The sequence below is a fragment of the Linepithema humile genome, chromosome 5, assembly GCF_040581485.1.
Source record: "Linepithema humile isolate Giens D197 chromosome 5, Lhum_UNIL_v1.0, whole genome shotgun sequence".
NCBI classification, from domain to species: Eukaryota; Metazoa; Arthropoda; class Insecta; order Hymenoptera; family Formicidae; genus Linepithema; species Linepithema humile.
The window spans coordinates 22,376,273-22,404,090 of record NC_090132.1 but is presented as its reverse complement, the minus strand read 5'-3'; the positions used below and the strand labels follow the sequence as shown (position 1 = coordinate 22,404,090).

Here is a 27,818-nt window from a genome sequence, read left to right as displayed (position 1 = left end):
TCTCCCACCCTCTCCAGCCCATGTCGCTGTAGTCAGAAGCACCTGTTGCTCGCCTACCTGTTTTACTCCGCTTCGTCAGTACGTCGCACGACGGTGCGGCGGGTAGTGTTTGGGTTTTTTGCGATAGTCGCGCGCGAGTAAACGTGTTGAGGAAATTGTGTGTTTTGGAGAGTCCAATGACAATCCAATGTCTCGCGTCCGTTTCTTGTCGCAGTAACACGAGAAGTTGGCCGATGTCACACTGCTTTTACCATCGCAATGCACTTCATGTAACGAGGAAACATTGCGCGCGCGCGCGAATGCCTTGCTTTGAAAACGACGCGAAACGGCGGTGAAACGATTGCAAGATCATAACAGAGATCGATTCTCAACGTATTTTCAAGTTTGTGCCCGGTGAACAATTGATACAAGAAGGAGGAGAGAAGAAACAGAAGCGAGGAAGAAAAGTACAGTGGAGTATACAGTGGAACTGGCAGCAAGTGCATCGAGTCGCTTCGTCGCTTCGTCCGGGCGGATCGGTCCACACACGCGAAACTATGCGACCAAATTAACGACACGGCGAAGGAAGCAACAGAGAGTGAGAGAAAGAGAGAAGGAGCGAGAGCGAGTCGCAGAGGCAAGTCGCGGCGAGCAAGAACGCCGCGACCGGTTGAAGCCGTGCGAGAATATGCGCGAGAGGCGGACCTGAGCGCGAGCGAGCCATGGAGGACGTAGCAGCAGCAACAGCGCAGGATACCTGCTTCGGGGCGGGCAGCATAGCCGGAGCCGTGATCGGGACCTTTCTGACGACGATCCTTCTGCTCGCCGTCGCCGGGTTTCTCTACAGGCAGTGGCGCAGACATAAGGGTGAGTTTCGTTCAATTAATATTCCGAGACACAAATCACTTCCTTAACACCAAGGAGAGTCTCGTTCCGGTAAATTTTTTGCAGGTATACGACCGTAAATTCATGCAAATTCCCCAGTTCAAAACCTTGAAAATCTGTAAATATCTTCGTCTTTTATACTTGGAATAAATGCCAAAGATATTCTTCTTCATTCAGAAAGTGTAGAAAGAACTATGTTCAAAATTGCTTTGAATTCACGTAGCAAATTCTTCGTAATTCGTGCATGATCTTCTTCTATCTTTTATTTCTCAATGATAACAATGAGTGCACAGTATTATATATTATGTATACAAGATGACACAAACCTCCGCATGTGAAATTGCACTAATCTGGAGTAACGAGAGGAGCAAGCACACATGATGTTTACGTATTCATGCATATCAATAAAAATATAATTGCAGGTTTTTTAAAAACGATCATGATACATGAATATTTAAACACGATGTGCACATCGGTGTAATTCTTATTGCGTCACTTGAAACTTGAAATGACAAACTGCTAGGAATAGAAATAACTATATACATACGTCACATCATTCGCTTCTCCGTTGAACATAATTTGAACCGACAGAAGTAAAATGCCCGATTTTTATTTCTGCTTTTTCCGATTCGAGGAATAGATATAGAAAAAAATTGAAAAATAAAAGAGATATCAAGTTCGTTGCAAAACAATAAGCCGACGTCAGTCAGACGAGAAATAGAAATAGCAGTGAACACTCTTCACACTTCGATGAATATCAATTCGAGCGTTTATTGATATCATTTTTAAAGATCTTTGTTTATTCTTTCACTTTATATATTATTTTTTTTATTCTGCAAATTATGAATTTGACATGTTGTTTACTTAATTGAAACAAAATATTTATAATAAAATTGTAGTGTTCCGCGTAAATGTAATATTTAATTGAGGGTTGAAATGTTTTGGCATGAAAAATCTGACACCTGTGGTGCTGGAAAAGGAATTGAAAGTAATTTTACATGTCTTGACACTTTCCATATGAATTAGTGGTACAACGAGTCTCGCGATGCAAATTGTACTTTCATCGAGCAATTTAAGCGATCGTTTCAACTGATCATTTCAATGTAATTTCCTTAATGGAAAATGAAATTTTCAGTAGAACTGTCGGAGCAGAACATTTTGTATTCACAGAAAAGTGTTTTTGAGAAATTCTGATTTATAGAATTAATTGAAAAATTCTTCTTTACAGAAGATAAAATAATCTTTTTTAACATCCGAATTTGCAATCCACAATTTTTTATAACAATTTGAATAGAATATTTAATGTTTAGAGGGTGAAACTTGTACGAATAATTAATAATTACTTAATAATGATTTTAAAATGCACTAAACTTCAAGGAGGGCAGACAAAATGATATAATTTCTTTGTTGTACGAACACAATCTGGCTCTTTAATTTTAATTATCGAAATAAAGATTTCGACGGGGTCACCGTATCTCATCAGGAACGCGTTCTCGCAGCGGTTCGTGACAATCGGTCGCATTTTTTATCAGGATTTTTGCATAGTCGCGGCCACGCACGTACGATTTGGTCGGTGAAAGTAATTTAACACGTTGCGAGTGCCGCGGCGAATACCGGTATCTGTCACAATGTTTGATCGCAGGCGAAATTCCAATGTTACACATGTATGTACACGAATATCAATTCGAGCTATTTCGTCAAACTCACTTTCGTTTAAGGCTATTACGTGTCGTTTTCGCTAACTACATATCAAGATTTGCACTCGGAATTTCTCCAGAATCTCTTTAGAATCTTCGCGTGTTATATTGAAGAAAATAAAAAACTCTCATTCTCAATTTTAATTTATATTAATTTTATTCGTATTTGTTTGACACCTGGTGGCGTGAAATCTACACAACTTACTTCTTGAGGAATATATTATTTCTGCGAGACTAAAGACTGTTAGAGTTAACAGTCTCGGCAGAGGCAGAGGAGAATAAAGTGCATACTCTTAGAGAGGAAATACCTTTGCCATTGTAATAGCGGCGGTAACAGCGTCCGGCGCGTGTAAAACGTTAGTTCCCCAGCGAATTCCTTCGTAGGAACGGTGTATCACACATCGTGAGTGTTCGCGAATCACGACAGGATTTACGTAGCTAAGGAGAAACGCGGAAGCAACACGTGTAACCTTTCCTACCTGTCCTCATCTTCGACGCGACGCGAACCTTTGATATCTGTTCCCGCCGAATATCTCGTTAATAGAAATTGTTTTTTTTTTTGGCGTCGCAATAGTAAATACTTGAGATATCTTGACGATGTGGACTTTGAAAATTAGCAAATGGATCAATCGTACTTAAACTTTGAAGTCTGTACTCTGTACAACATATTTTTATTCACTTCTAATCTCTTAACGATCTTTTTGCGCAAAATTATTTTTCCATCATTTTCTGGCTGAAAAAAATGTTATCCGCGATTTTGTATCTAGGTCTAAAAGTTTTTCAGACGAAATTAAGCTGGGGGACACTAATGTAGGCTATTTCAATCAGTGATTCTATTGATAAGTGATGGATTTGTCCACTCGAGTGGTGAAACGCGCGTTCTATTATCGGATAAGAGCCTGCGGCGCGCTTCAATACGGCCTCTAATCCTTCTCGCGCATTGTAACTTATCGTTTAAATAATACTAGCGATCTCTTAAAGCCTATACTTATCGCGCTGTTAGAAATTGTATGCTCTTTTTTGCTTCAAATCAATTTTGTAAGTTTACAAACGAGCCTATCACAATTAGAGTCGAACTTTGACGTTTACATACACACACACAATTTTATTCATTGGAGAATTAATTTATTGCAGGCGCAAATTACGACGATTAATGTTTATTGCGAGAAAGAAGTATTCTGTTATTGAGTTTTTTAAATTTTATTTTTATGCAACTTAGAAACTATATCAACATAATTTATATATTTTGCATACATCTACGTTATTATATTAATAATTCTATTTTTCTCTTATTATATAAATTTTTATTCTCCACTGGTATTTGTATTCTCCGACATTTGTCAGAAAAGTCGTTGAGTTACGCAGGAATGTAATAGAGGAGTCCCTTTTTCCACTTTCCCCGGCTTAATGCTATACCGCTTCTTGTGCAATCCCCGACGCAATAACTCATCCATAACGCGAAATCACCTCGACGACGCGTCACGAGAGCGACAGTTGCACCGCGACGCGAATAAGTCCGAGTAAGTAATTCACACTGCAGTGCAAGTTGTAAATGTCACCGCGCACACGTTGCCAGGGCAGCAGGCGTCACATCGTCGTGAAAACAAGGCCCATCTCGAGGCCCGTCTCCGATCCTCTCGACGCGACGCGGCTCGAAGGCCGTGTCTTTTAACCGCGGGCGCTCCGCTCCGGAGAGAAAATCGTTTCCTACGCGGCGATTATGCGAAATGTCGAAATGACCCGAGTTATGCCGTAGTCCGCGTTTCGATCCTGCGGCGCGCGGTCTTCCCCGAACGGTATTTTCCTCGCGATCTCGACGATCACGAAAGCGCGGGAGTTCCGCGAACAGTTTTTTTTTTTTATGAATAATTAATGACCACAGATTGACGACGCCGGCGGATTCTAAACAGACCTCACCTCTCGAAATAACAGCGTTCGTTTAATCGAATCGGACGAAAAGTTTCATCTGATTTGTATGCAAGACATAATTAAAAGACGAGAAACGCAAATAACGTGTTACACGCTAAATCGCGCTTCACCTTTTCAACACCGAGGTTTTCAATCGGGGTTTTAATTCACGATACACGAACTTGGTATCCGCCGCTGGTCGCCGGCACGTCAGCTTCTACCTTCGGGCGGTTTAGCTTAAAAAGCCGATCGGCCGAGCGGCGCGACCGTCTTATACCGGTTTTCGAGCGAAAACGCGGATCATCCCGGTCCATCCGGCTGTAGGTCGAGAAAGGCCGATCTCAGGGGCACCCATTAATGGGTAGCATTGTACGCATTGGACAGCACGCGATACAAGCGCGCGTGCGCGCGCGCGCACGGTTAGGTATTCGTGGACCGCCGATAGACACAGGCTCGCAAAACCGGCGCGAAGGTCTTTAGAAAGTGTGTGCACGGCTCTCTTCGGGGCTCCTACTCGGGTCGTTGTATCTGATACCCACCATACGCAGGCATGCATACGCATACCGTATCGCGTACCCATATGGGTGCTTACAAATGGCTTGCGCATGTACGGCGCGCGTCGAATCGCGACTTAAGACTGTATCATACTCCGGAGATGCTTAAACAAGATGCTCTTAATTCTTCATCGGAACGACGAAGACGCCATGCGTGATTGAAGCAAATGTGTTCCGTGAACTTATTCTTCCTTTTCAGAAGTACGAATTTCTTCAAAGCACAATCGATTCTAGGCAAACCGATTGAAATGTTTAAAACGGGATAAAATTTTAATTTCATAAATTTAAACAACAACGAGTATCTTTTACGAGTCTAGACGCATACATATAACGTATTATGCAATATACACATTACCAGAAATAAAAAAAAATATATAATATATATGTCCGATGTGACGAATGTTTTGAGAGGATTAATTCTCCGTTCGTTATCTTCGACTTTTATTCCATACGTTTTCATCATTTTTGCCAATCGATCGCGATTGTTGCCAGCGTGATGCGGCCTTTATTCCTCTCGAGCGTAATCTCCGCATGCACACGCGTGTCTCACAGGAATACGCGCGATTTCAGCGTTCGTAGTGGTCGCGCGTGTAACCGGCCGGTTCTCCCGCGGTAATAAATTACTTTCACGAAGCCATTCCGACGCGGTGTCGCGGGAATCGGATCGCATGATCCGGACGACGCTCCGATATGTGTATGTATATGCTTTAGCCGCCTATCGTATCGTAAAGTCCTATTGCGAAAGAACAATCCCGCGCATAAATTCCACTTTAAATAGAGAAATTTAGAATACGTTGTCTGGGAGAACAAAAGCAGCGAAACTTGGTTGTTGTTTCGCTTTATGTAACTGCAATTTTTCAAATCGCAAGTGCTATTCACGCTGTCAACGTGAGGCACGAGTTATTTTGTTTTGCATTCAATTATTCTACTTTTGCATAGTTTTATCTTAATTGAGGATGTACAGAGTGTTTTAGAATCCGATCGGTGTTTCCGCAATCATAAATTCTCTTCACTCAGTTTGAAATAAATTTTTTTTAAACTCGCAATTGGATCTAAACGGGAATTTTTTTATCTTAAATTATTCAAAGTTGCTGCGCACAACTAGATAAAAAAAACGATAATTTTTAGAAACGAAGGCCGTTGCTTATAAAACGTATAAACTCAGTATATGCTACTACGCAACGAGCGCGAACGAAATACATTACATTGGCCGCTACCTGCTCGTCGCATCGTTTAGTTTATACGTAATGACTATCCTCTGTTTACCATCGTGTCGAGGAACGTATCGATCCTCTCGGATGTTGTGAGACAGCTGATGTAAAGAGCGTTTCCTATAGAGAAACGTGTTAAAATAATCAAAAATTATGGAGCCAATTACAATCTTGAAGTGAAAGCAAGATAAACTGCTAAAGATTAATAAAATCAGCAGCCAAAAAAGACGTCAAGTGCAAAAACTCAGCCGTTTCAAAATAATTGTGTCAATAAATAAAATTATATAAAAAATATTTTAAAATTTAATAAACTTTTATACATTTTATTTAAAAACTCAGAAAATAAAACAATTTGACACAATTATTTTGAAACGGCTGAGTTTTTGCACTTGACATCTTTTTTGGCTACTGACTTTTTTAATCTTTAGCAGTTTATCTTGCTTTCACTTCGAGACTAAAATATTTTATATAAATTTATATCGAAATATTAAAATGTGCCACGAGGGTCTCACAATTTCAATTTTCTTCAAACAAAAATTCACTTTTTAACAATTTCAGCACTTGTTAGCCGCGCTATTTACACTTTCATACACATATTCACGTGTTTTTCTCATCCAATTATGTGATGCGGTAACACTTTAGTAATTTCAAAGAATGCTTCTATGTTGTAAGAAATAGGGCTAGGTTTGCGTGATGAGCAGCGTCATGTTAGTGTCGTTGCTCGGTTTTTCCGCAATTTTATACAACGGTTACGTATTTCCTCAAATATCCTAATAAGACCTCCACTTTGAATGCGCGTGCATTGAGTCTCATTGAGAAGATTGATCGTTCTAAAATCTGTTGCTATATTGGAACGTAAGGTCGAATCGGTCGTGCAAAAGTGTGTCGTAAAAGTGGCGATAGACGCATTAGAATATTGCGCGAGGCATAACAACAGGTGTTACAGCAGTGGGGCGATGTGGGCAGCGGTGTGTGACAGTAAAAAAAAAAAATGTGAGACATTGTTCCAATCGTGACGATTAATCGCGACCTTACGGCTGAAGAAATCGAGACCTTATATGTCGCGACAATGCACGGTGGTCTTCGTCGATGGAAGTTGAATCACCGTCCCGAGAGCGTGATTTTTTTTTACATCACGTACCGCTAACTTGCGGGAACAATATCGCAGTGCATAAAAATTTGCAATCTGCCTTCCGTTTTCGATAGGGGACATCAAAGCGGTGGAAGAGAAAGCGTGCGATCATCGGTGACGAGGGGATGCGTCCGCGAAATTCGTCGGCCGGAGTAAAAGGACGCCGCGAATTGCACTGGAATCTGGGACATCTCGTATGAGAATCGGCTTCGCGAGTTTCCCACACCTAGCATTCGCTCGTAACGTTAACGCGCTCAAGAAATCTCGACGTGTCGGGGAAATGGATTAATAGCTCATTCGCGAATTACCCACATCGGCGCGATAAACGCACGATAAAGACCGCGACAAGACGCAGTTAAAGAAGCACATTTTCCTCGCGTACGCCAACCGTGATCGTTTGAGGCTAAGTTTTACTTGATATAATTAGATCAATATTAGTATATTAATTAGAATTATCAATAAGAAAACTCACAAATTACCGATGAGGAAAATGGGAGTTACAGACGACTCGCGTTACAATCCTGCAAAGATAAGCAAGCGCTAATAAAAACACGATTGATGAAATTTCTAATTTTACTAGAATTTGTTTTTTGATTCTTATAGAAATATATGTATATAAATAATATATAGTAATTAATAGTGTGACGTAACGAACCGAAAAAAGCTACAAGAATTAAAATGCGAATGTCGCATTTTCTGCAGCATTATTCTTGCAACTTTTTTCTGTTGGTTTTTTTTTTATAGAAAATAATTTTGCAAATTGGAGGAAAGAGTTTACGAACTCTTGCTTTGTAAAAGAACCAGACGTACATTCATAGGAATTTATGGGTACAAACCGCTTCGGCGTCTTTTCATCAGTGTACGCACTCTTCGGGAGGACGTCCTTTGTAATGACGGAATTATTCCATTTAAAACGACCGCATACGAAACGCGAAGTGACGCGGTTCCATGAATCACGATATATTGCGCTCGTAATCAGATCGTACACACACGGAAACGCGTGCATTGTCCCATCTTCATTCACAAACGCCGAGCATTGTGGGACGCACAAACGAAAAAGCGCGCTAGGCCGGGCGCGCACGATGGAATTTTCGCTTTCATTAGGCGTAGAAACGCGCCCATCCGAGCGTCTCAACTGGAGCGGCAAAGTTTCGATTAGAGGCGGTAATAACGCCTTCCTGTTCGAGATAAAGTGGAATACATCGACATTGACACGCTTTCGGGACGAGATCACACAAGGCTCGGCACGTATCGCCACAAGTTATCAAACGTTTCTTGCGAAATTGTAACACGTTTTTACAAACCAATTACTAGAAATTACTCAAAATAAAGCAGCAGTAAAATTGATTAGAAAATCTAGATCGAGTGCCTGGGGTTTGTAACATTTTGTACAAGATAATAGTTTTATACATTATTAACGTTTGAAAATTGCGGTTTTAGCAACTTTTACAGAATCTAAAACAATAAATTTAAATCAATTCGCATTAATAAATTTTTAATTAAATTTCTCTCAGTCTCGAGATTGTTTTTCTCAAATTTTCAGAAAAACAACATCATTGTTGTTGCACTGAACATTTCTTCTACTCTCAAAATCACGCGCATGCTAGACTTTCGGCCACTTTCCAACGCAATGTCTATCCTATTGTAGAGCCGTAGCGAGATCTATGCGGAGAGAACGAGCACAGTAGAACTGCATCGTTAAGGTAATGCGTGCAAGCGGCCGGTGCGAAATTGCATTATATACGCGCGATTCCATTGAACCACATGGCGGAGGTAAGCGGGGCGAACTCACGGAATCCGGGCAGAGAATGCGGGACCGCACAGGCTCTTTATCCATCCGGTATGAGCGGGATATCGGCGAAACGGGTTCCGCGACTCGACAGAACGGAGTTTGGCGAACACGTTCAGCCCGTCTTGCATCGAGTGTCCCGTGGATTTTCGCAATCGCGACGTTTTTCCAATGCGAAAATGACGCGGAGAGAGCGTAATCGGTTTACTTTAGTTTTATCTACAAAACGGTACTTTGTCCAACTTTTCGCCTATCGCGGTCTTTTCTTTCTTCAGCATATAAATTGTTTCTAGCTGTAATTTCTAGACCGTCGTCAGAGATAAAATCATCGCGAAACAAAATTTATTCGCGTACCGCGCCGTCTGGTAATTAAATTTAAATAATTTAAGGAATAATCCGTTGTGTATTTAATTAATAGCGAGAGCTAGCCAACTAATTGGAAGATCGTACCAGTCGGATCCAAGATTTGCATGACGGTCCTGATTCGAATAATGAAATAGAAAGGAAAAATTGCGCGCGACGCGCGTGATTAACTTTGCGTTGAAATTTGAGAAAGTAGAATAAAAGCACGGGGAAGTCTTTCGGAGTCTGCAATTACAAATAAGTGGTGTGTATATGAGTTGCTAGTTCGCGTCTTAAAGTGGGGCAATACGAAGGCTACTAATTGTAGACGATGCAGTAAAAGATAAAACTGGCGGCTGACAACCTACTGTCACTTGACACGCACTTCTTACATAATAATGATAAACGCGTTCTATTTAACATACCCACATTTACCTATCGGTGAAATCTAAAATTGTACACAAAGGTGCGGAAACATGCTTGCATTATGAAGCCTATTTGTTCTTCGGCCCGATCGACGGAAGGAATAACTGTTTGAAATTCAATAGCAGAAGACATTATTGTATATCACAATATGCTCTGCCATCCTTCTTCCCTCTCTTTCATCGCACTAGGCAATTGCAAATTTATTACATTATTGATTTATAATAAGAATCTGTTAACAAGAGGAATAATATTGGGAATTTAGCGCATTTTCGGAATGTTTTGGTTATCGAACGTTATTCAACGTGTACAGCGTTTCCATTCAAATCACAAAACGTTGATTTTTCTTACTTGGACACACCTAGAGTGATTCAATCGCGTGCTACATTCTAGAAGAATATTAACGCGCTAATAAACCGGCGCCACGCTTCTGCCGCTACTCGTTCAACTGATCCCACTTATTTCTTCTCGCGTACATCTCGGGACTTGCTCGGAACGGATTATAACGTATATGAAAGAACGAGGCTGGAGTTACTTGGTTTTTATCTTTCGTTGATCTTACGACGACGTCCTACGCGCGCAACTCCGTGAAATTATATAATGCAAAGCAATCCCAGATTTTACCGGTGCTGCCCGGTTCGATTTGACGTGGCCGACGTGGGTTGATAGCTTTATTTATGAAAGTCTCCTACTTTTCCGCACGGCGCTTCTCCATATCGAAGCGTGATTTACGAGTCACGCATCCTTGCACGCGTGCGCGTTCCCGTGTAATTTGATTTTCTACGTGCAACGTGCGGCAGCGCGATTGCGTTTAGCGAACGGAAGGTATTATAATACATCGCACTTAAAATGACTATCTCCCATTCTCGTGATACCATGTGATACCGGAGATTAATATGCTATCTTAGTTATAAAGTTAACGAGGACACATAGTCGTGCGTAGCCATGTTTTAAGCGCGAGGGAAATTGTTGCAACTTTTGTTGATACAATTTCTCCAAGTTTCGACGCTCTCAAAATTTGATGAAACTAACACATTTCTTCGCGTACAATAAATAAAGCAATAGCAATGCATAATAGCTGATGCAGTGAAAAGTGGCTGATATTCTGGAGATTAATTTTACATCCGAATAGTTTGATTAACTTGATGCTAAATGTGCGACGGGAGTGCGGGAGTTGTTTGTCCGAAAGAGTAATGCAAGTGTCATTGATTGGATATTTTCTCAATACCGTGGATTCCGCGCGCATTCCAATCGTAATGCAAAGCATCGACGACACTTGGAAGCAATGTGTTTGTACACCTCACCGCAAACGCGTGCACGCTGCGGTGTAAATAACGTGATGATAATGATGTGTTATCGCGCGTTCGTTGTAAGCCCGACGGTGACGGCCATGTGACTACGATGCACGACAATAGGCTCTCGAGCGAGAGATAGGGCCATAGCCGGGCGTTATATTTCCAATCTGACGGCCCAATTGTCTTATCATCGTAAAACTCCATGAACAAGTTAAGAAAATTAATTAAGAGGACATATTCATTAAGAGGACATACAGTGTAAGAGATGAAATATGTGTGTGAGATAGAATAAATCGAAAGAACAATTATTAATACGTGACTAAGCGCAAGATAGATAAGAGAACTATTTTATATACTGATACTATTGTAAACCGATACCTCTCGCGCGCTGATAACATCGGATAATGAAATAGTGATAAATCTGTTTAAAATAACCAAGCATGTTCTCCGACAACATTATATTAGGCGCTGAATAAAAACTCCCGAGTTTTCATCATCTCCATTCGTAAATCGAGTTGTCTTATTATCATTCGGCGGTTTATTTTTCATCGTTTTATTCTCATCTCAATTCGCGAAATTCTTGTCTTTAACGAAAATCAGGTGGAAGTGAAGAAATGAGTGCGTGTACACGTCGGAGCGTCGAGTATTGAATTTTTTTTCCTCACGCTGCGCTCCGCCCTTCGATCATTGACACCGCCAGACTGACAGATGCCTCAGGCGGCGGATGCTCCTCCGCCGAGGAGCGAAAAATATTTCAACTCGGTCCCGCGGGAACGCGTGTGTTTCAGTCGGCACGCAGCCGCGGCACGAATATAGACTTCACTTAAGGCGCCTTTTTTATACGAACGCCACGCCTCGCATTTCTGCATAATCACGGCTGTTGTCATTCCCCTACCCTACGCACCGCCGATCCTCCCTTCTTCTCGTCCGCGCGAGCCGCCGGTGCTCCTTCCTCTAATCCTTACCGAGAGATACCTGCCTCGCATAGCTGCTCCTTTCCCCCGCTGTCTTCAGGAATCCGAGCTCCCCGAGCACAATGCGCGGGATAGCGTATGCATGTAGCGGGCGAACCGGTGCATTATCGAATGCACCGCGTCTAGTAACGGTGAGACCGAGCTTATCCCGGTCTCCACGCGAACCGTAATCGAATCATGACTTGTTACTATCGTCGTCCACTTTAACTCTTTCGCGATGACCTTATTGTATTCTTCCTTTCTTGTATAGAAATAATTTTCACATATTTCTATGTCGTATTTTTCATCTTCTTTCTTATCTTATTTTATTCTGATAATAATTCAATAATAATGACGCTTGAATTGCTTGAAGAGTATTAGAAATTGGCTTTTATATTCATAACGATGGAGCTATTTTAAGGGATAATAAGTTTTTAAAGTACGCGAGACGAGTCTTAATACGAGCATTATCAGTAGTAATGCGGCCATTATCACAGTAAGGCGACGGCAATCCGAACAGGATAAGAGTCCGGTTAATAACATCGACCATTTACGAAGCTCAGAATCTATGAAATGTATATATACAATACGTAATAGACTACCACGCGTGGCATTGATTATACGTTCCATGACCGACTCTCATTATCTTTATTTATCCTATATGAACAAAGTCGCCACGGTGAAATCGATTCTAAGGCGTTGCCTTTGGATCCGTTTAATCGTCGATCGATACCGCTATAATCATTATCGATAATAGTAAATCATCGAGTCGATTTCAGAATACTGTAGTGAGACTGGTACGCTGGAACGTTTACATATTTAAATCGATTGCAATAAACGCATGTAATCTTTTCCGTACACGGAATAATTTATAAGCGGTTTTTACTTGGAATAAAATTATCATTTATACAAAACATATAATTTGGAAGTTGCAAAATCGCTAGAAACGGATCGAGTTGCATCGGAAAAACTTTTGCATAAATTTTCTTTTTCGCGAATACATTTCTAGATTATAATCAATTAATTATAAATTATATGTACAACTACGAACTTTTTGATGTAAGATACTTGGATCGCGCGACTCCTTTTCGATGTCTGATTCTGTCAGAATGACACATGTATTATTGCGTTTAGTCCGAAGAACAGATCGAATAAGGCAAAAGATCAAGTCTCAGTGATCAATGATGAATAGACAATATTATGTATTGGCATTTATAAGCTATCATACGGTGCAACTCCAACTGAACAACCTTTAAGAATGATGATTGAATCAGAGAGTTCGATTCGCGACTAATTCGCTCAATTTTATTTAACGGACATTGATTAGAAGATTGAAATAATTATAATAATAAGCACTTGATGAGATGGTATATTTGAAAATAAAGAATTTTTAAATAAACTTTTATCAATTTTTTTCTGTCTTTTACTAATTTTTAGAAGAAAAGACTGACAAAAGAATGAGACAGAAGAAAACTAGAAATTTGAGACGGCAAAACTGTGAAAACTTTAATTTACCAAAATTTTGCACTAACTGTTTTTTCCCTTGCAAATACATAAAAATTAGCTAATACAGCTTTTACCTTATTACGTAAAGTTCTTTATTTTATTTTACGAGTTTTACTTTAAAATTATGACCAGAAATAAATTTTTAAAACAGATTTTAAAGCAGATTTTACTTTCAGTAATATAGTAATTTTATCTGTAAAATGACGTAAAGATTCTCATGTGCGGAATGATTTTTACGACGCATCTCCTTCTTCTGCGCCGCGTCGCAGGTGACCTCCGATGGTGGCCGATGCGACGTGACCTTGAGAAAATGGCGAACCGGCCGTGATGCGATGCGGCAGGTCCGCACCTAAATACCAGATCGCTGAAGTGTGGAAAGAATTGCTTGCACGTGCTGCTCTGGGCGCGCCGCTCGAGTTTCTTCTCGCAATTCACGGAAGGTTGCGCAAGGCTAACAAGAGAGTTTTCGCTATATCCGCACCGGATGTTCCCGCCTCCGGGCACCGGTAACTTTCTTTTATCAAATCAAATCCCGTGTACTTTATGAATTTCTGTGGAGAATTTTCCCATAATTGGCCGAAAGTGAACGCATAGTTTGTTCCCTGCGAAACCCGACGTCGATTTTTTTCTAAAATTTTAAATAGTTTCAGAAGAGAGAGAGAAAAAGAGAGAGAAAATTAATTTTTCAATCTTTAAGACTACTTTTTTCCAAACTAAATCTTAGAAAAAACATTCTATTCTAGATGTCTGATTTAATTCTTAACGCAGCTCAACGGAGATTTGTACTATTTTGCAGTGGCAAGGACGTGTTTCCGAAAAATCGCAGCTCGCGTGATTCATGCCGACGCGAAATGATTTCACAAACGTTTCTCGAGATGTTACGTTGTATAATTGCAATATTACGGATTGAGTATTTATTTACGAAAAGTAACAGCGCAATTTACTTGAGAACGCGATGTTTCATGGATAAAGAAACGCATGATTCTACGGAATCTAGGACGCCCTAAATGACTCATTGTCAATATCCATATAGATAATTTTAATTTAAAAATAAACCTCGCTACACGCATGCTCTTACGAAATCTGCAATCAACGTAAATGGCTATATCGCTGTTTAACACTAATCGATCAGCGCAAATTGGGTCTCTTAAGGTTTTATCGTGCATCTTTTCCTATTTAGTTCAAGAAGCAAACTTTTACAGAAAAAGTCTAACACACTCGTTACATCAAATATTTTTCAAATTTAGATTAAAGTTGTATTCGCACTGTAGAATTGCATTATATATTTTTCACTCTAAAAAATTACAGTATACTCTAAAAATAAATTATAATTAGAATCGCTGGTATTAATTGTCTGCCAGGATTTGTCGTTTTGCAACACGAGTTGGCAAAATTTGTTGCCGAATCCGAAAACGTGAAGGACGCGTTTAGCCGGGATACGCACGGCGATCCTTTCCACCTGCGGATGTACCGGGTCGCCTTTCGCAAAAGACCATTATCTTCGCGACGGTCGACCTCGTCGCTGGTATCCGTAAACGACGGCGCGTCACGAAACTGGCGCATTAGATATTTACACATAAGCAAAGCGGGTTTTAATCGCTGGGAAGATCCACGCGGAACAATGGCATCTTCGCCAAGGATCTCATGCGATACGTTTTAAAGTAATCAAGTAAGTTCGTATCGCCGTGCGATAAATTAATCCGGGAACGATAATCTGAAAAATTAGCCACTTAAAATTTTATTAAATTAAAAATGAAATCACATCCATCCTTTTAATATCAAAATTGTGCTGAAAATATTTTTTTCATTAGATTTCATCCGATATTAAATCATTGAACAGAGTAATTGCTTAATTGAGAGGGAGAGCTTCTTGTCGATATTCACATACCTATTTTCGCTCTGAAATAAGCTGGTTTATACGCTCCACGAGGTTCGCGAGCAACTGCAAGCAACGTGGACGAATGTCTCTTGTTTTGCGTCGCTCTATATACGTGATTAGAAAACTCATTAGAGTCGAAGCGAGGGGTGGTATCGTTGTAGTGCGTTTTCACGTTGTGCAAACGCCGGGAGTTGATTAAGCCTTATCACGCAATGGTCGGAGATATATTTTCCTCCCGAAAAGAAGAGTCACCCATGAGAGTCGATCATGCCGGCGTCCCGCCGAGAGGGGCTCCCGGAGACGAGACGAGAAGCAGATCAGTCGGATCTCGATAAGAGCAACACGGTCGGGATGTGCGTGGTAATGGTGGAGTGCGTGGATCGCAACCCGAAGCTCGCGGCGAGGGAAGAAGAAGAAGAAGAAGAAGAAAAGGAGAACGAAACGGAGGAAAACGAAGAGAGGAAGGCGCAGGGTAAGAGAGAGCGAGCCAGCTCACCTTGGCGCTCATGGTATGCGCCCATTGGCGTCCTGCGCAAAGGCGTAGCGTTCCAGCGTGGTGGGCGATGACGTTCCGATAAGAAATCTCGGACCCGCGCCGGGAAAGAGAGAGAGAGACGGAGAGAAAATAGTCGCTGCGACAGCCTTTATGGACGTTTATATCCTCCGCGCCGTGTCGTATTGCTATGAGCGCATTTTATGCACGCCGCAAAACAATGCGGCGCGTAACCCCGTTATTACAGCCGTACGTATTTTGTCGTACGCCTTTTGCCGATCAAACGTTGATCTTACAAGCTCACTTGTTAGTATAACGATCTTACTTGTTAGTATAGAAATCGTCATTACGCTGGGTTTGAAAGAGGATGAACCCGTTTTTGAAACAGCTGGTTCAAGATGCAGTCATATGCCTTTTTCTATTAAATTAATTCTGCCGATGCAAGGTACTGATATAATGCAAAAACCCCGAAGAGATCCCTTTCTGAATCAACTTCTCTTCGTATGCTAGTTTTACAATATAAATATTATATTTTTTGGGTAAATTTTTATAAAGATTAGAGTGTCATTTATATTCTAGGTTCTATGCGTCTGTCTTGTTTTTCCTTAAATTCAGTTAACTTGAAAATTATGCCAGCCACTTGTGATATTAATAGCGGGATTCAGTCATTCAAGCCATGAATATGGAAAATAAAATGTTTGTTTGGTATGCTGACACATTGCTGAATTGCATATAGCGGGCACTCAATGAGCTACATAACATGTCAAACATTATATATTCGAGGTTACCGTGTGCATTGAGAGTGCAGAATAAAAAAATATAAAACAGAATGAAAAGTTTTCATTACTCGTTTAATTATTAATTTCATTAATTACGCATACGAACACAAGTAAGAAGCTAAAATAAAATGAAAGATTAACATTTCTAATTTTATTCAAAGTATTTCTGTCTTCTAATGTTGAATTTATTATTTTTCTTTTCCTGTTAGTGATTTTCCGATGAATGGAGAAGAAGAGAAGCGCTAAAACTAAAGTGGGGGGGAAAACTTACATCAAAATATCGTTGTTCGATTAATGTTACGCATAGAATTATGCGTGTTTGATCCTCCTGAAAAATTCTATGCAAGCAAATCGAGTTGTTTCGCGGTATCGCGCGCGCTTGCGATGCGAAAGTATGCGCGTCGTTTTACGGTAGGCATATCGATGCCCCTAGGCGCGCATCTGCATCGAGAAAACGTGGCCAGCGCGGTCGACGACGTACATGCACGATCCTAAATATTTCATTGAACTCGGCACGATTTAACCGGCGAGAAATACGTCGACACGCCGTCATAAATTTCGTTTCCCTCATTTTTAATTTCGTTCGTTTCGTCGATTTGCGAACACAACCTTCGAAATTGAGGCGTCGCCTCGATTGTGCATACTGGGCACGATTAGTCGCCTCATTGTGCATTACGTAATGCACGACAGGCGGAGGAGGAGAGAGGAAAAAGGGAATTGCCGACTAATCGCGTATGCATACGCGACCTGTGCGTGTGCGCGCGACGACACACGGGCGTCGATAAATAAATAAATGCGTAGGTGCGCGAATGTTGCGACTGGACGGCTTGAGGAATGCCGCGCCTATCGCCGGGAAAAATCCGGGACAGATCCTTGCACGTTGTTGTCGCGCGAATGGAAGAGAAAAGAAAAAAAGAGCCGTTCGGTTTGCATACTCGAGGTGTACAGCGCGCGATAAAGTTTGCGATAAATAATCGTGCATGATCGTTGGATCTCCAATGATTGGATGTTCACGATTTGCATTTTTTTTTTTTGGTTTCTTCTCTCCCAAAACACCATGTCGCGCATGTCGCATGTTATTACACCGAAGGAGTGTTCCTCCGAAAAATTCGAATGACACCTTTTGGAGAGATTAGACATTACTCGCGCGTAAAAAAAAATACCGGCTCGCACACTGCGCGCAACCATCCGATGCTGATGTATGCCTGGATACGGTTAGGTCGTGGATGAATGTCGGATATATAGCGGGACATGGGCGGTTTCGAAGAATGCGTTTCCTTCCTGTCGATACGCGGCTACGCCGTATACGGGCGCGAACGCGCGCGATCGGAGATGCGCGTCCAAGCGGTCTATAACTAACGTGAAATGAGTCATGTCGCGCGATTACGATTCCATTCATGTGCCGCGATGAAGCCGGAACACCCCGCGAAGTTACGATGAGCGAAGTTCGCAGGATGCGGCGATGCGAAGCTTATGCAACGAGCGATAACCGCGATTTTTCATTTCGCAATACTAAAATTGTTTGCCGAATGTCCATTGCATTATGCATGAAAGAAAAAAATTGACTTTTTGAAAATAGAAATATGCCGGAAGTGTTTCAGAAATATCGATTCACACCACTGTACGAGCTGCAATTCATTAATGATATATTTATTTCCGCAGGTAAGCACTTAGTGCTGATGACGGATCCCGAGATTGTCGAAGACGCGTACGCCTTTGACAATCCTTGCTTCAAGGATGCCACGCCTGCCGCTATTAGTCGCGTCACAGAGAGATCGTCGTCGACTGTACCCGGGGACACGCCTGCGAAGGATTCTACACGATGGTCCACGCCTTGGACATCCTTGGGTCTCGGGTCGGCTATCCGCAGCGATAAACGCCGTACCCTCGACGACTCCTGCGTCGGAGTGAGTAGCATTTAATTACTCGTTTCTTATTAGATAGTGCTGCTTCGTTTGATAAATGATGAATTATAATACGAAGCTGGCAAAAGATTTGTCACATTCGTTGTGAATTATTGAAAATATTTTTTTTTGCAATTTTCTTTTATTCACCAAAAACAAGCGCATTCCGGTTATTTAATAAAATTTAAATTGATAACTAAAATTTTGTTTCCGCATGGTAATAAATTTCAGTAGATCCATACATTTTCTAAATGCAGCTTACATTTAATTGACCTTTCGGTCGTTGAGGAAACACGGCTGTATATTCTGCGCAAATACACATATACTGCATGATAGAGTGACATCTTGCCGTACTGTTATCTTTAATCGGCATTGTTCCTGCTGGACTGAGACAAGCTGTTGCGTCAGGTGGGCAATAAATACCTCGGTTAAAGTTAAAGAAATGTCGAACACGGATAACAACAGTCTTGTTTAGTCACGCGATACCAACTACGTGATAATTGCAGGATGAATGCAGGCGGTATGTAATATTTATAATTCTCTATGATCTAAGCTTAAAGTGCTTTTTCCGGTAAACAGAACTCTTAACAAGTTTGCAAATAGATGATAATACAAAATCACATTCTCCGTCTTTACATCCATCTGAATTATTAATCGCTCTCACATAAATCTTTAAATCGAGTCCATTCAAATATTTATTTTCGCGAAATAAATCGAGAAATAAAGCGAGGGAAAATTAAGGAATTAAGGATTAATCAAATAATCTCGCGTATCTTCGTCGTTGCGGAGTCTCGTTACTTGCGATTTCTACATTAATCAAATACCGCGCACACATGACGCAGCCGCGCGTAATGATATCGTCAATGACTCGTCTCTCGTAAGAATATGACGTATTGTATCTTCCGCTCGTGCGCGTCCACTTGTCTCCGGCTTATTAGCTTGTCATCGGCGAGGTTCCCGTTCATTGATCGTCGCACCGACGATACCGGATCGCAATTTAACAGCGCGCCGATGCGAATCCACGCACGTACAGCGTGCACGACCCACACGCAATAACGCGGCTCCCGCGGAGCAAGTATTTTCATCACCCGTGTAACAATCGGCCCCGGCCGTTTTGTTGTGCAGCCCAAGGCCACCCGGGTCAGCGTGGTCAGTCTGCGTAGCCGTGACTTCACCGGTCTCGGCTTTAACGTGTGCGGTAACATGAGGGAGGGCATCTTCGTCAAGGACCTGCTGCACCGCGGCCCCGCATCCGAGTCCGGACGGATACACCCTGGTGAGTATTGTCGGTTGAATCGCTTCTGCAATTCACGGCTATTCGTGCGCGATCAATGGATTATACAATTTTACTTCATTGTCAGAGATTGCGATTCATTCGCGATAAGCTTTCATCTTTTTTTTTCAGAAATTTTCAAAATTTTCTTCATTTTTTTTTATTTATCACCAATCTTCTCTCGCGAATCGATTTTCACACTCAATCTTGTTGTCATTGTACACGACGGCGAAGCGGGAATTTTCTCCTCGCTCGCTGCATCAAGATTGAAACGTAACACAATTTCTGCCGAGAAACAGCGATTGCATCGCTATGATTAAGCGGACGAATTATAATTCAATGCCTCAATTAACGTGAATGTGTCTCCCGACGAGAACCGTCCGCGGATCTGAGAATCACCCACATACCTACATTTCGCAGTGAAAGCACTGTTACCGCCGCGTTCAAGCATTTGATAATGCGTGTCGTGAGACGATTAAGATGCAGCATTAAGTCTTCATTAAGTGCATTTGCCGGCGTAAGTGGAGTGCGCGAAACGCCGCAACTGCAATAATATCGATGGCCCAGTTTGGCAAAAGGCAGCGGCTTAACAAATTTCAATCGCGCGAGCTGAAAGCATAATTTACGCCTGAAAGAGACAACCTTTATCCGCGCAATTACGCGCGTATCATCCAATTGCACAATTAATTTTCTATTCACGCGCGATGTTGCGAGTAATAGAGACTTGGATTTTTATTTTTTCCAGCGATTTGAGAATTCCACGTAGAATTTATATTTTGTTCGATGCGTTTGGCTTTCTTTTCGCGCGGCTTTTACCAAGCAACTCGGCTCATTCCTTTTCTCATTGCAGGCGATCGCATCTTCAGCGTGAAAATCAGCTTCCGCAACATGGTGTACGAGGACGCGCTGACGATTCTGAGCTACGCCTCGCCGTACGACGTGGAGCTGGAGGTGGAGAACGGCGGCAGCGGCTCAAAGCCGACGACGTTGCTGAAGAAGAGCGTCGGCCCGAGTCCGATGAGGATCTGCCATCCGCTCTACAGGAGCCAGTCGATTCCGGAGATGTCGAAAGCTCACACGAGCGTTGCAAAGCGGCTCTTCATAGCCGACCCGAATGAGTCCGTAAGCTCCAACTATTCGCCGATGAACTCGACCGTCAAGTCCGCGAAATCAACGCCGGGAAGCGGGCAGAGCCTCGAAAGGCATCACGAGGAGACGAAGAACAATCATCATAAATTCGGCATCAAAGTGCTGCCGGCACTGGACGGCACCGTGCATCGCATCGAGAATCAGAACGAGCATAACACGAACCTGGAGAGAAGGCACTCGCGCAAGATGGACGCGGAGAAGCTGACGAACAGACAATCCACAACGTCAGGAGAGGCTGCGGGCGACGATAGAAAGCTCAGTAGTGAGCGTCTTCAGCAACGCTCGGACTCGAGAATCGCCGATGTGCGCAGCATCGACACGCCGGATAAAGGCGGCAAGAGCGCCGATGGTGGGCTCAATATACCGTCAGAGATGCCGACGGAAGTGCACAACGCAGCCATGGCGGCTCGTAGAAACAGGAAGAGTAGTTCGGAGCCGCTGAAGGATGCGCAGAAAATCAGCTCGTCGGAGTCGGAAGGCGCCAAGAGTCCGCAGAAGAACAAGCGGAAGGCGCCGGCACCGCCGAAGAGCAGCAACGAGACCGCCGCATCGCCGGCGAAGAGGGACGCCATCGATACCATCGACAGCATCGCCGACTACACGGAATCACTGTGCGATTACGTGAATAAGACGCGTGAGAACACGGACGCCGCCGCGGACGCCCGCAGGCAACGTCTGGAGAGTCAATCGATGGTGAAGAGACGGAATTCCGAGTCGGACACCGATAGCGAGATGCAGAATAGCTTTACGACGATCGAGCTGAACCCGGCGGACATCACGATTCACCGCACGCCGGTGCCGGAGGCAAATGACGACAACGAGGACGAGGACGACATGTACAGGAAGGCGGCCAGCCTGGGTGATCTGTCTAAGTACGAAAACAAGACCGCGACAACGCTGGAGCGAGCGCAGAGCCTCGACATGAGCGCCGAGAGCGGCGCGAAGAAGCGCAAGGCGCCGTTGCCGCCTGAGGACATTAACGAATCCACGGAGGACCTCACGAAGCTCGATCAGATCGACACGTTCGACCGACGGAAGTTGAAGAAATCGAACGAGTGGGGTACTCTGGAAGATGTGATTTGGAGCGAGGCTGCTGCCGAGGCGGACGGAAAGGCGCGCGGCAAGGCGCGTACGAGAAAGAAGAGCAATGGCACCCTCGAGCGATCCAAGTCCGCGGTGGAAATTAAGCTGAAGGATGAAGTTACCGTAGCGACGGTAGTGGATGATACATCCGAGAAGAAGAAACCCGATGATGACTCGGATCACGATACCATTAGTATCGAGTTGTACAATCTGCCGTTGAGCAAGCGACTGACTCAGGAGTTTATTCACACCGAACGGATGTTCAATCCGGACGAGGACAATTCTCTAGCTAGAATCGTGAACGATGGCCAGGTGGTGAAGAGCCCAACCCCAGAGGAAGTGGAGCTCAACTTCCAGCTGGCTGACAAGAAACGCTCCTCCGAGGAAAGTAAGCACGAGAAAGAAAACGGAAGTGATGCGGAGAATCTCGCACCGGAGAAATCGGAGGACTTTAGTCGCGCGTTGCGCTACTTCGAGTTGCACGCCAACGCGTCGCCGACGTCCGCAGAACCGACGACGAAGGTCAATCTGACGCAGTTGGAGGAATGGAAGGAAGAAAAAGCGCCCGTTAACGATGCATCGCTGTATGTCGGCCGGCAGCCGGTCGTGGAGGAACCCATCTCGAAGGTGACAATAGACAGAGGTTGTCGCTACTGCGACGACAAATGCAACCGACATAGCGCCGAATGTGAACACGGGAAGCACGTCGATAGGTCGACGCACACGCATCGCGCGACCGCGCGATCCTTGTCCGAAGACAGCAAAACGACGAACGAGAGAGAAACGGAGCGGACGTCCACGCCGACGCATCTGCGAATTCACGCGTCCAAGTCGGAGCCGGATAGATACAACAAATCCCAGGATCTTGGAGAAGAAAATGCGGAGAGAAAGAACGGCGGCAGCTTCTCGACGTTCCTCGCGCACCGGACGAAATTCGAGCAGCGAGGGACGGATCAACCGCACGATAGGTACTCGCCGAGCAAGCCTAAGTCGCCGACCGACTCCTCGTACGCCGATATGCACTTTGCCAGACGCGTCATCAACGTCTCCGGACACGACGAGGACGACGAGGAGGAGGACGAATACGAGTTCGGCGTGACGGCCAACAGCCGCAAGAGTCCATGCTCGCCAAAAGAGGATCGTCACAACATTAGCAGCGTCAGCGTGTCGAGCGGCGAAAATAGTGAGGACAGCGGTCTGGTCCGGGAATCGATGGACTACAACAATTCACAGGACTCAGAGAGCCGTCCACCGTTGCCCAACACGCCCATGCCGAACGCTACCCAGAAGATGACTTACATCACGGAGATCAAGGTGTCGTCCAACAAGGAGGGTGGTATTCGCGAGGTCGGCAGCGAAAACGATGAGCTGACGATCGAGAGCAACGGCGAGCCACGAAAGCCGGTGCAGCACGAGATCAAAGTAACGTCGAACGGCAAACCGACGTCCGGCAAGAAGCCGCCGGTACCGCCGAGGCGATCGGACATCGCTAAGAGCCCGAAAGAAGATCGGACGGACAAGCAAGTCGTTTACGTGTCCGAGTACAAGTCCACGACGGGCAAAGGCGCGCAGATCCTGGACGCAAACCCATCAGAGATCAAGCAGTCGGAGAACAAAAAGTTCGAGCATTGGATCTTTATGGCCGATAAAGAGCAGAATCGCTGGAGTCCTGCTTCTGGTCAACCGCAGCCCGTAACGAACATCGTATTGTCGTCTCGAGAGGAGACGAATTAAAATATCGATCTTCGATTCCCTTGTTACACGCGATAACATGGATGCGAGCAGAAATAATCAATAATCTATCATTCAGTTTCGAAAAGATAGTACATTAAAAAAAAAAAAGGCTGGAAATGAGATTTCTTAATATACAATGTTATGAAGACGAATTACGATTAAGGCTAATGAATGTTGAGTACTTTGAAAAATAACAATATATTGGAATGATGTTCTTTCTAAAATAACTGATTTAATTAAAATTTTCAAATGAAAAGAAGTTTAAGTGTTGCATCAATATATTTTTGAGATAATATCTGTTTCAGGTAGGTAATATTTTTGCATGTAACGTATATTTTTTTGGCAATTAACTTCCTTTCCTTTTTGTATTGTTTGGCACATAATTCCGTTTTTATTTCCCGTTTTCAATTCAATTTGACCTGAATAAACTAAATGGCAAGTGAGAACATTAGTGGAAAAGAGAAAATATGATTAACTTTATGTCACGTATGTTAATGCATTTTTTAAATGTTACATGCTTCATATACAAGATCGAGTATACATATATATATAAAATATTTATACATATAATATTACTGAGATAGATCCATTTAGGAACTCATGCATTCTGACCTCAATCCTTGTATTCTGGAATTGGTCCTAGCAAAAATAATGTAAAAGATTAGGGAAAGATGCGCGTCACACATAGACATACGAAACGATCAATAAAGTGCTAAGAAACTACGTGCCATAAAGAATAATTATGATAGAAGAGGATTACTTAAAGTATAGAAATAAATGGATATAAGATTGCGGATTTGTTTTGTATGTCCGATCCAATCGATCGTCGTATGATCGGGCAATAGTTGCAATTCCGAAAATTATACCCAGCAAACACTAATCAATAGTAACATAACATCAATGTTATAATTTCCCAACTACAATATAACATGTCTTGTACGTAATTATTACATTGTTGGTTAATGTTTGCTGGATGTATTCCTTTCTGTAATTGTATCAGATGTAAATATAGGCCAGTGTTTTAAGCATGTCTGCTAGACGAAATTTAGCATATTTTAAAGGTAATGTATTTTTTATTAAGAAGACTTTTATTTTTTTCAGTTTAAATCAAAATGTTATTTAACAGAATCATTTCAGGACTTCCTAACTGAAATGTTATAAGGAGACAATACGCAATTTACTTGAAACTTGACAATAACTTTGTTCATCACATATTCAATATCTACGATTACAGTATTTTCTTCTGTCATTTTTCAATTATCCGTATTTTTATCGTATATCTAATGCTAAATGTGGTTATCTTCAAAATGAGATGATCACATTTAACGCCAAATATGCAGTAAAGATACAGCGCTATATTTTTAACTCATAAATATTTTTGGCTATTCCATGAAATGATGAAGGAATACAATTACTTATTATTTTACTATATGCAGTCTGAATATCTCGCTTTACTTAAATAGAAGTATTTGATAGACCGATACGTCCATTAAGAAATGCAATTATTTTTGTTCTTAAGATCTGTAATCAAATAAGTTCTGTAATCAAATAATACACTGTGTAATAACACGTCGTGTATATTTAGCATGTAAGTGAAGTAATTTGTAAATTTGGGATTATTGAATTTGTTTATTAATTTACTAACATCCGACTGTAGTTCGTAAAACTTATATCTAATTTTGCACGCGTACTATACGAATATTATCCGTAGAAAATACACAAAGAATAAATGTAGTTAATAAAAGTTTTATGTATAATTACGCTATTCGCTTTACACTGATGCTCAAACATATTAACTTTGCAAAGATATATGCAGAAATATGATCGTGTTTCCAATTGTGTATTAGAATGTTGCTTTTACAGTATTGTTTCGTTTCTTTTTATTGTTTCCTAGTATTTTTGATAAAGCAACAGAAATTTGAAATTACTATGAACTCCACGTATTTGCCGCAATCAATATGCTGTGTAAATGTTTCCCCACGTATGGATGGATCACATTATTGAACACGAGTATTATAAAATGTTATTGTTAACTGCAAGTCAATCATTGAGTCCTTCTATGTATGTTTACTGTAATATAATTTATTTCAGAATTAATGTGTTGGTGACATACATAATTGTCTATAATTGTGTTAGTAAAGAATGTATAAATTTTTAACGAATAAAAATGTATATTTTTAGACATAAATTTCGCTACTAGAAGAATATATTTTTTTATGTGATATAAGTATACTTTCGTAAAAATTATAATTATATTTGTTCATTATTGTATTTTAATATAAATTTTAAAATTTGATTACACTGATAAAAGTTCATACCAAATAATTTCACATTATATGCTGGTAAAAGAAAAATATACATTGTCTCAATAAAGATGAGATATACTTTGTGTGAAAGAGGACTGGAAATATAGATTGACAAGAGCAAACAAGCTAACTCTTAATTTTACAAATTAATGTTTGTACTGTAAGAATTGTTATTAATATTGCGGTTATATAGTATTAGGTATTGCCTTGTTGTATATACCACTTGCATTCATGATAAGAATCTTTATTATACTTGCTTGTACAAATATCTCACAAAGGAAATTACTATAAGAATATATGAATATATATATGATATGTAACCACACATATTTGTGAAATATATATATACGTATGTACACATTATTTTAAATTTTTATGCTTATATTTCTTAATTATTATCTTATTTATAAACTCATTTACATATATATACATTTACATAAACTGAATGATCATATTAGTTTTTTAAAAGAAACTTTCATTTATACAACTGTGTCAAAATATATCTCCTTATTTATTTTTATAACTAAATTTTCAAATATCAATTCAAATAAACTAAATATATAATCTACCCCGCATGGATACATCTAAATAATTTAATGAAAAAATGATTTAACAAGTAAATTAAATAACATTTTGTGCGTCAATATTGTTTGTTGTAAATAATTACAAAATATTATTACATCTGATTATTATTATATGTTATTTGATAATTTATCTGGAAATTTAAATATTTATCAAACTTATATTTTGAAATGTATAATGTGTGCTTACATGATATATTATTACGCTTAAACGTATATGTAAGAATTATTCAAAATTAAGTAGCAGACTGTTTATAATTCTTTGTACTCATCAGTTTCTTTCCACACATAGCACATATGGCTTTCTTATATGCACAAGATTGACAGTAATGAGATCCAACTTGATGAACTTTTTGCCTGCATATCCTGCAGCATTCAAATTTTGTGGTATATGGATTGAATCGTGCTTTTCCTGCAGAAAGAGCCTTGTTTTCTCCCACCTTACGCCCTCCACTCTCCACTGTGTTTCTTGCACCTGTTTTCCAAGGATCTGGAGTAATGACTTTGCCCAATTTCTTTTCGCACTTCTCGCAAACCATGTTGAGGTGTTTTATTAAAAAAAAATCTGCTAGAAACAAATATTTATATGAAAATAAGAATATGTCAAATCATTAGTTAAAAATTATTATTTTTATATAATAAGACGTAATTATGTTATTATACCTTGAACTTCTGTGTTGCAATCTTTTGTCAAATTTCTTTCTTATTTGTTCAGTACTTATATATTCATATATATTGTTGTTAATTCTTTCAGCACAATATTAAATCCTTCTGGTATTAAAAGTCTTCAAATTTAAACACAATCACAAGAAGATAAGAATTTGCAACTGAGGAGGTTAGAAAAACAATAATCTCTAGTAATAATTTTTTCCCGACTCGCTTTAAATACTATCAACATACTAATGCTTATACTTCTAAACAACTTCTCAATAATAACTTTTGATTAGTCGACAACTATTTTGT

At 41.2% G+C, this 27,818-nt stretch overlaps 2 protein-coding genes across 4 annotated transcripts; one reads left to right on the top strand and one right to left on the bottom strand.

Annotated features, from left to right (window-relative positions):
* The first annotated feature begins 43 nt into the window (after window positions 1-43).
* LOC105676074 (uncharacterized) lies at window positions 44-26,637 on the top strand. 2 transcript variants are annotated; one of them, XM_012373670.2, is made up of 4 exons: window positions 44-846; window positions 18,488-18,732; window positions 19,855-20,005; window positions 20,853-26,637. In XM_012373670.2, exons 1-4 carry the CDS (start codon window positions 702-704, stop codon window positions 23,966-23,968), a joined length of 3,657 nt encoding a protein of 1,218 aa, XP_012229093.1. In that variant the 5' UTR covers window positions 44-701; the 3' UTR covers window positions 23,969-26,637. The 2 variants fall into 2 exon arrangements, with proteins under 2 accessions (XP_012229093.1, XP_067212298.1); XM_067356197.1 differs by lacking the exons at window positions 44-846; window positions 18,488-18,732 and adding an exon at window positions 18,845-19,249.
* Window positions 26,503-27,818, bottom strand: LOC105676095 (cysteine-rich PDZ-binding protein). Of its 2 annotated transcripts, none has more exons than XM_012373702.2 (2): window positions 27,519-27,818; window positions 26,503-27,423 (listed from the first exon to the last, which is right to left on the bottom strand). In XM_012373702.2, the coding sequence occupies exon 2, from the start codon at window positions 27,392-27,394 to the stop codon at window positions 27,092-27,094; it is 303 nt and encodes a 100-aa protein (XP_012229125.1). In that variant the 5' UTR covers window positions 27,395-27,423; window positions 27,519-27,818; the 3' UTR covers window positions 26,503-27,091. The 2 variants fall into 2 exon arrangements, with proteins under 2 accessions (XP_012229125.1, XP_012229126.1); XM_012373703.2 differs by having other exon boundaries at window positions 26,503-27,420; window positions 27,519-27,817.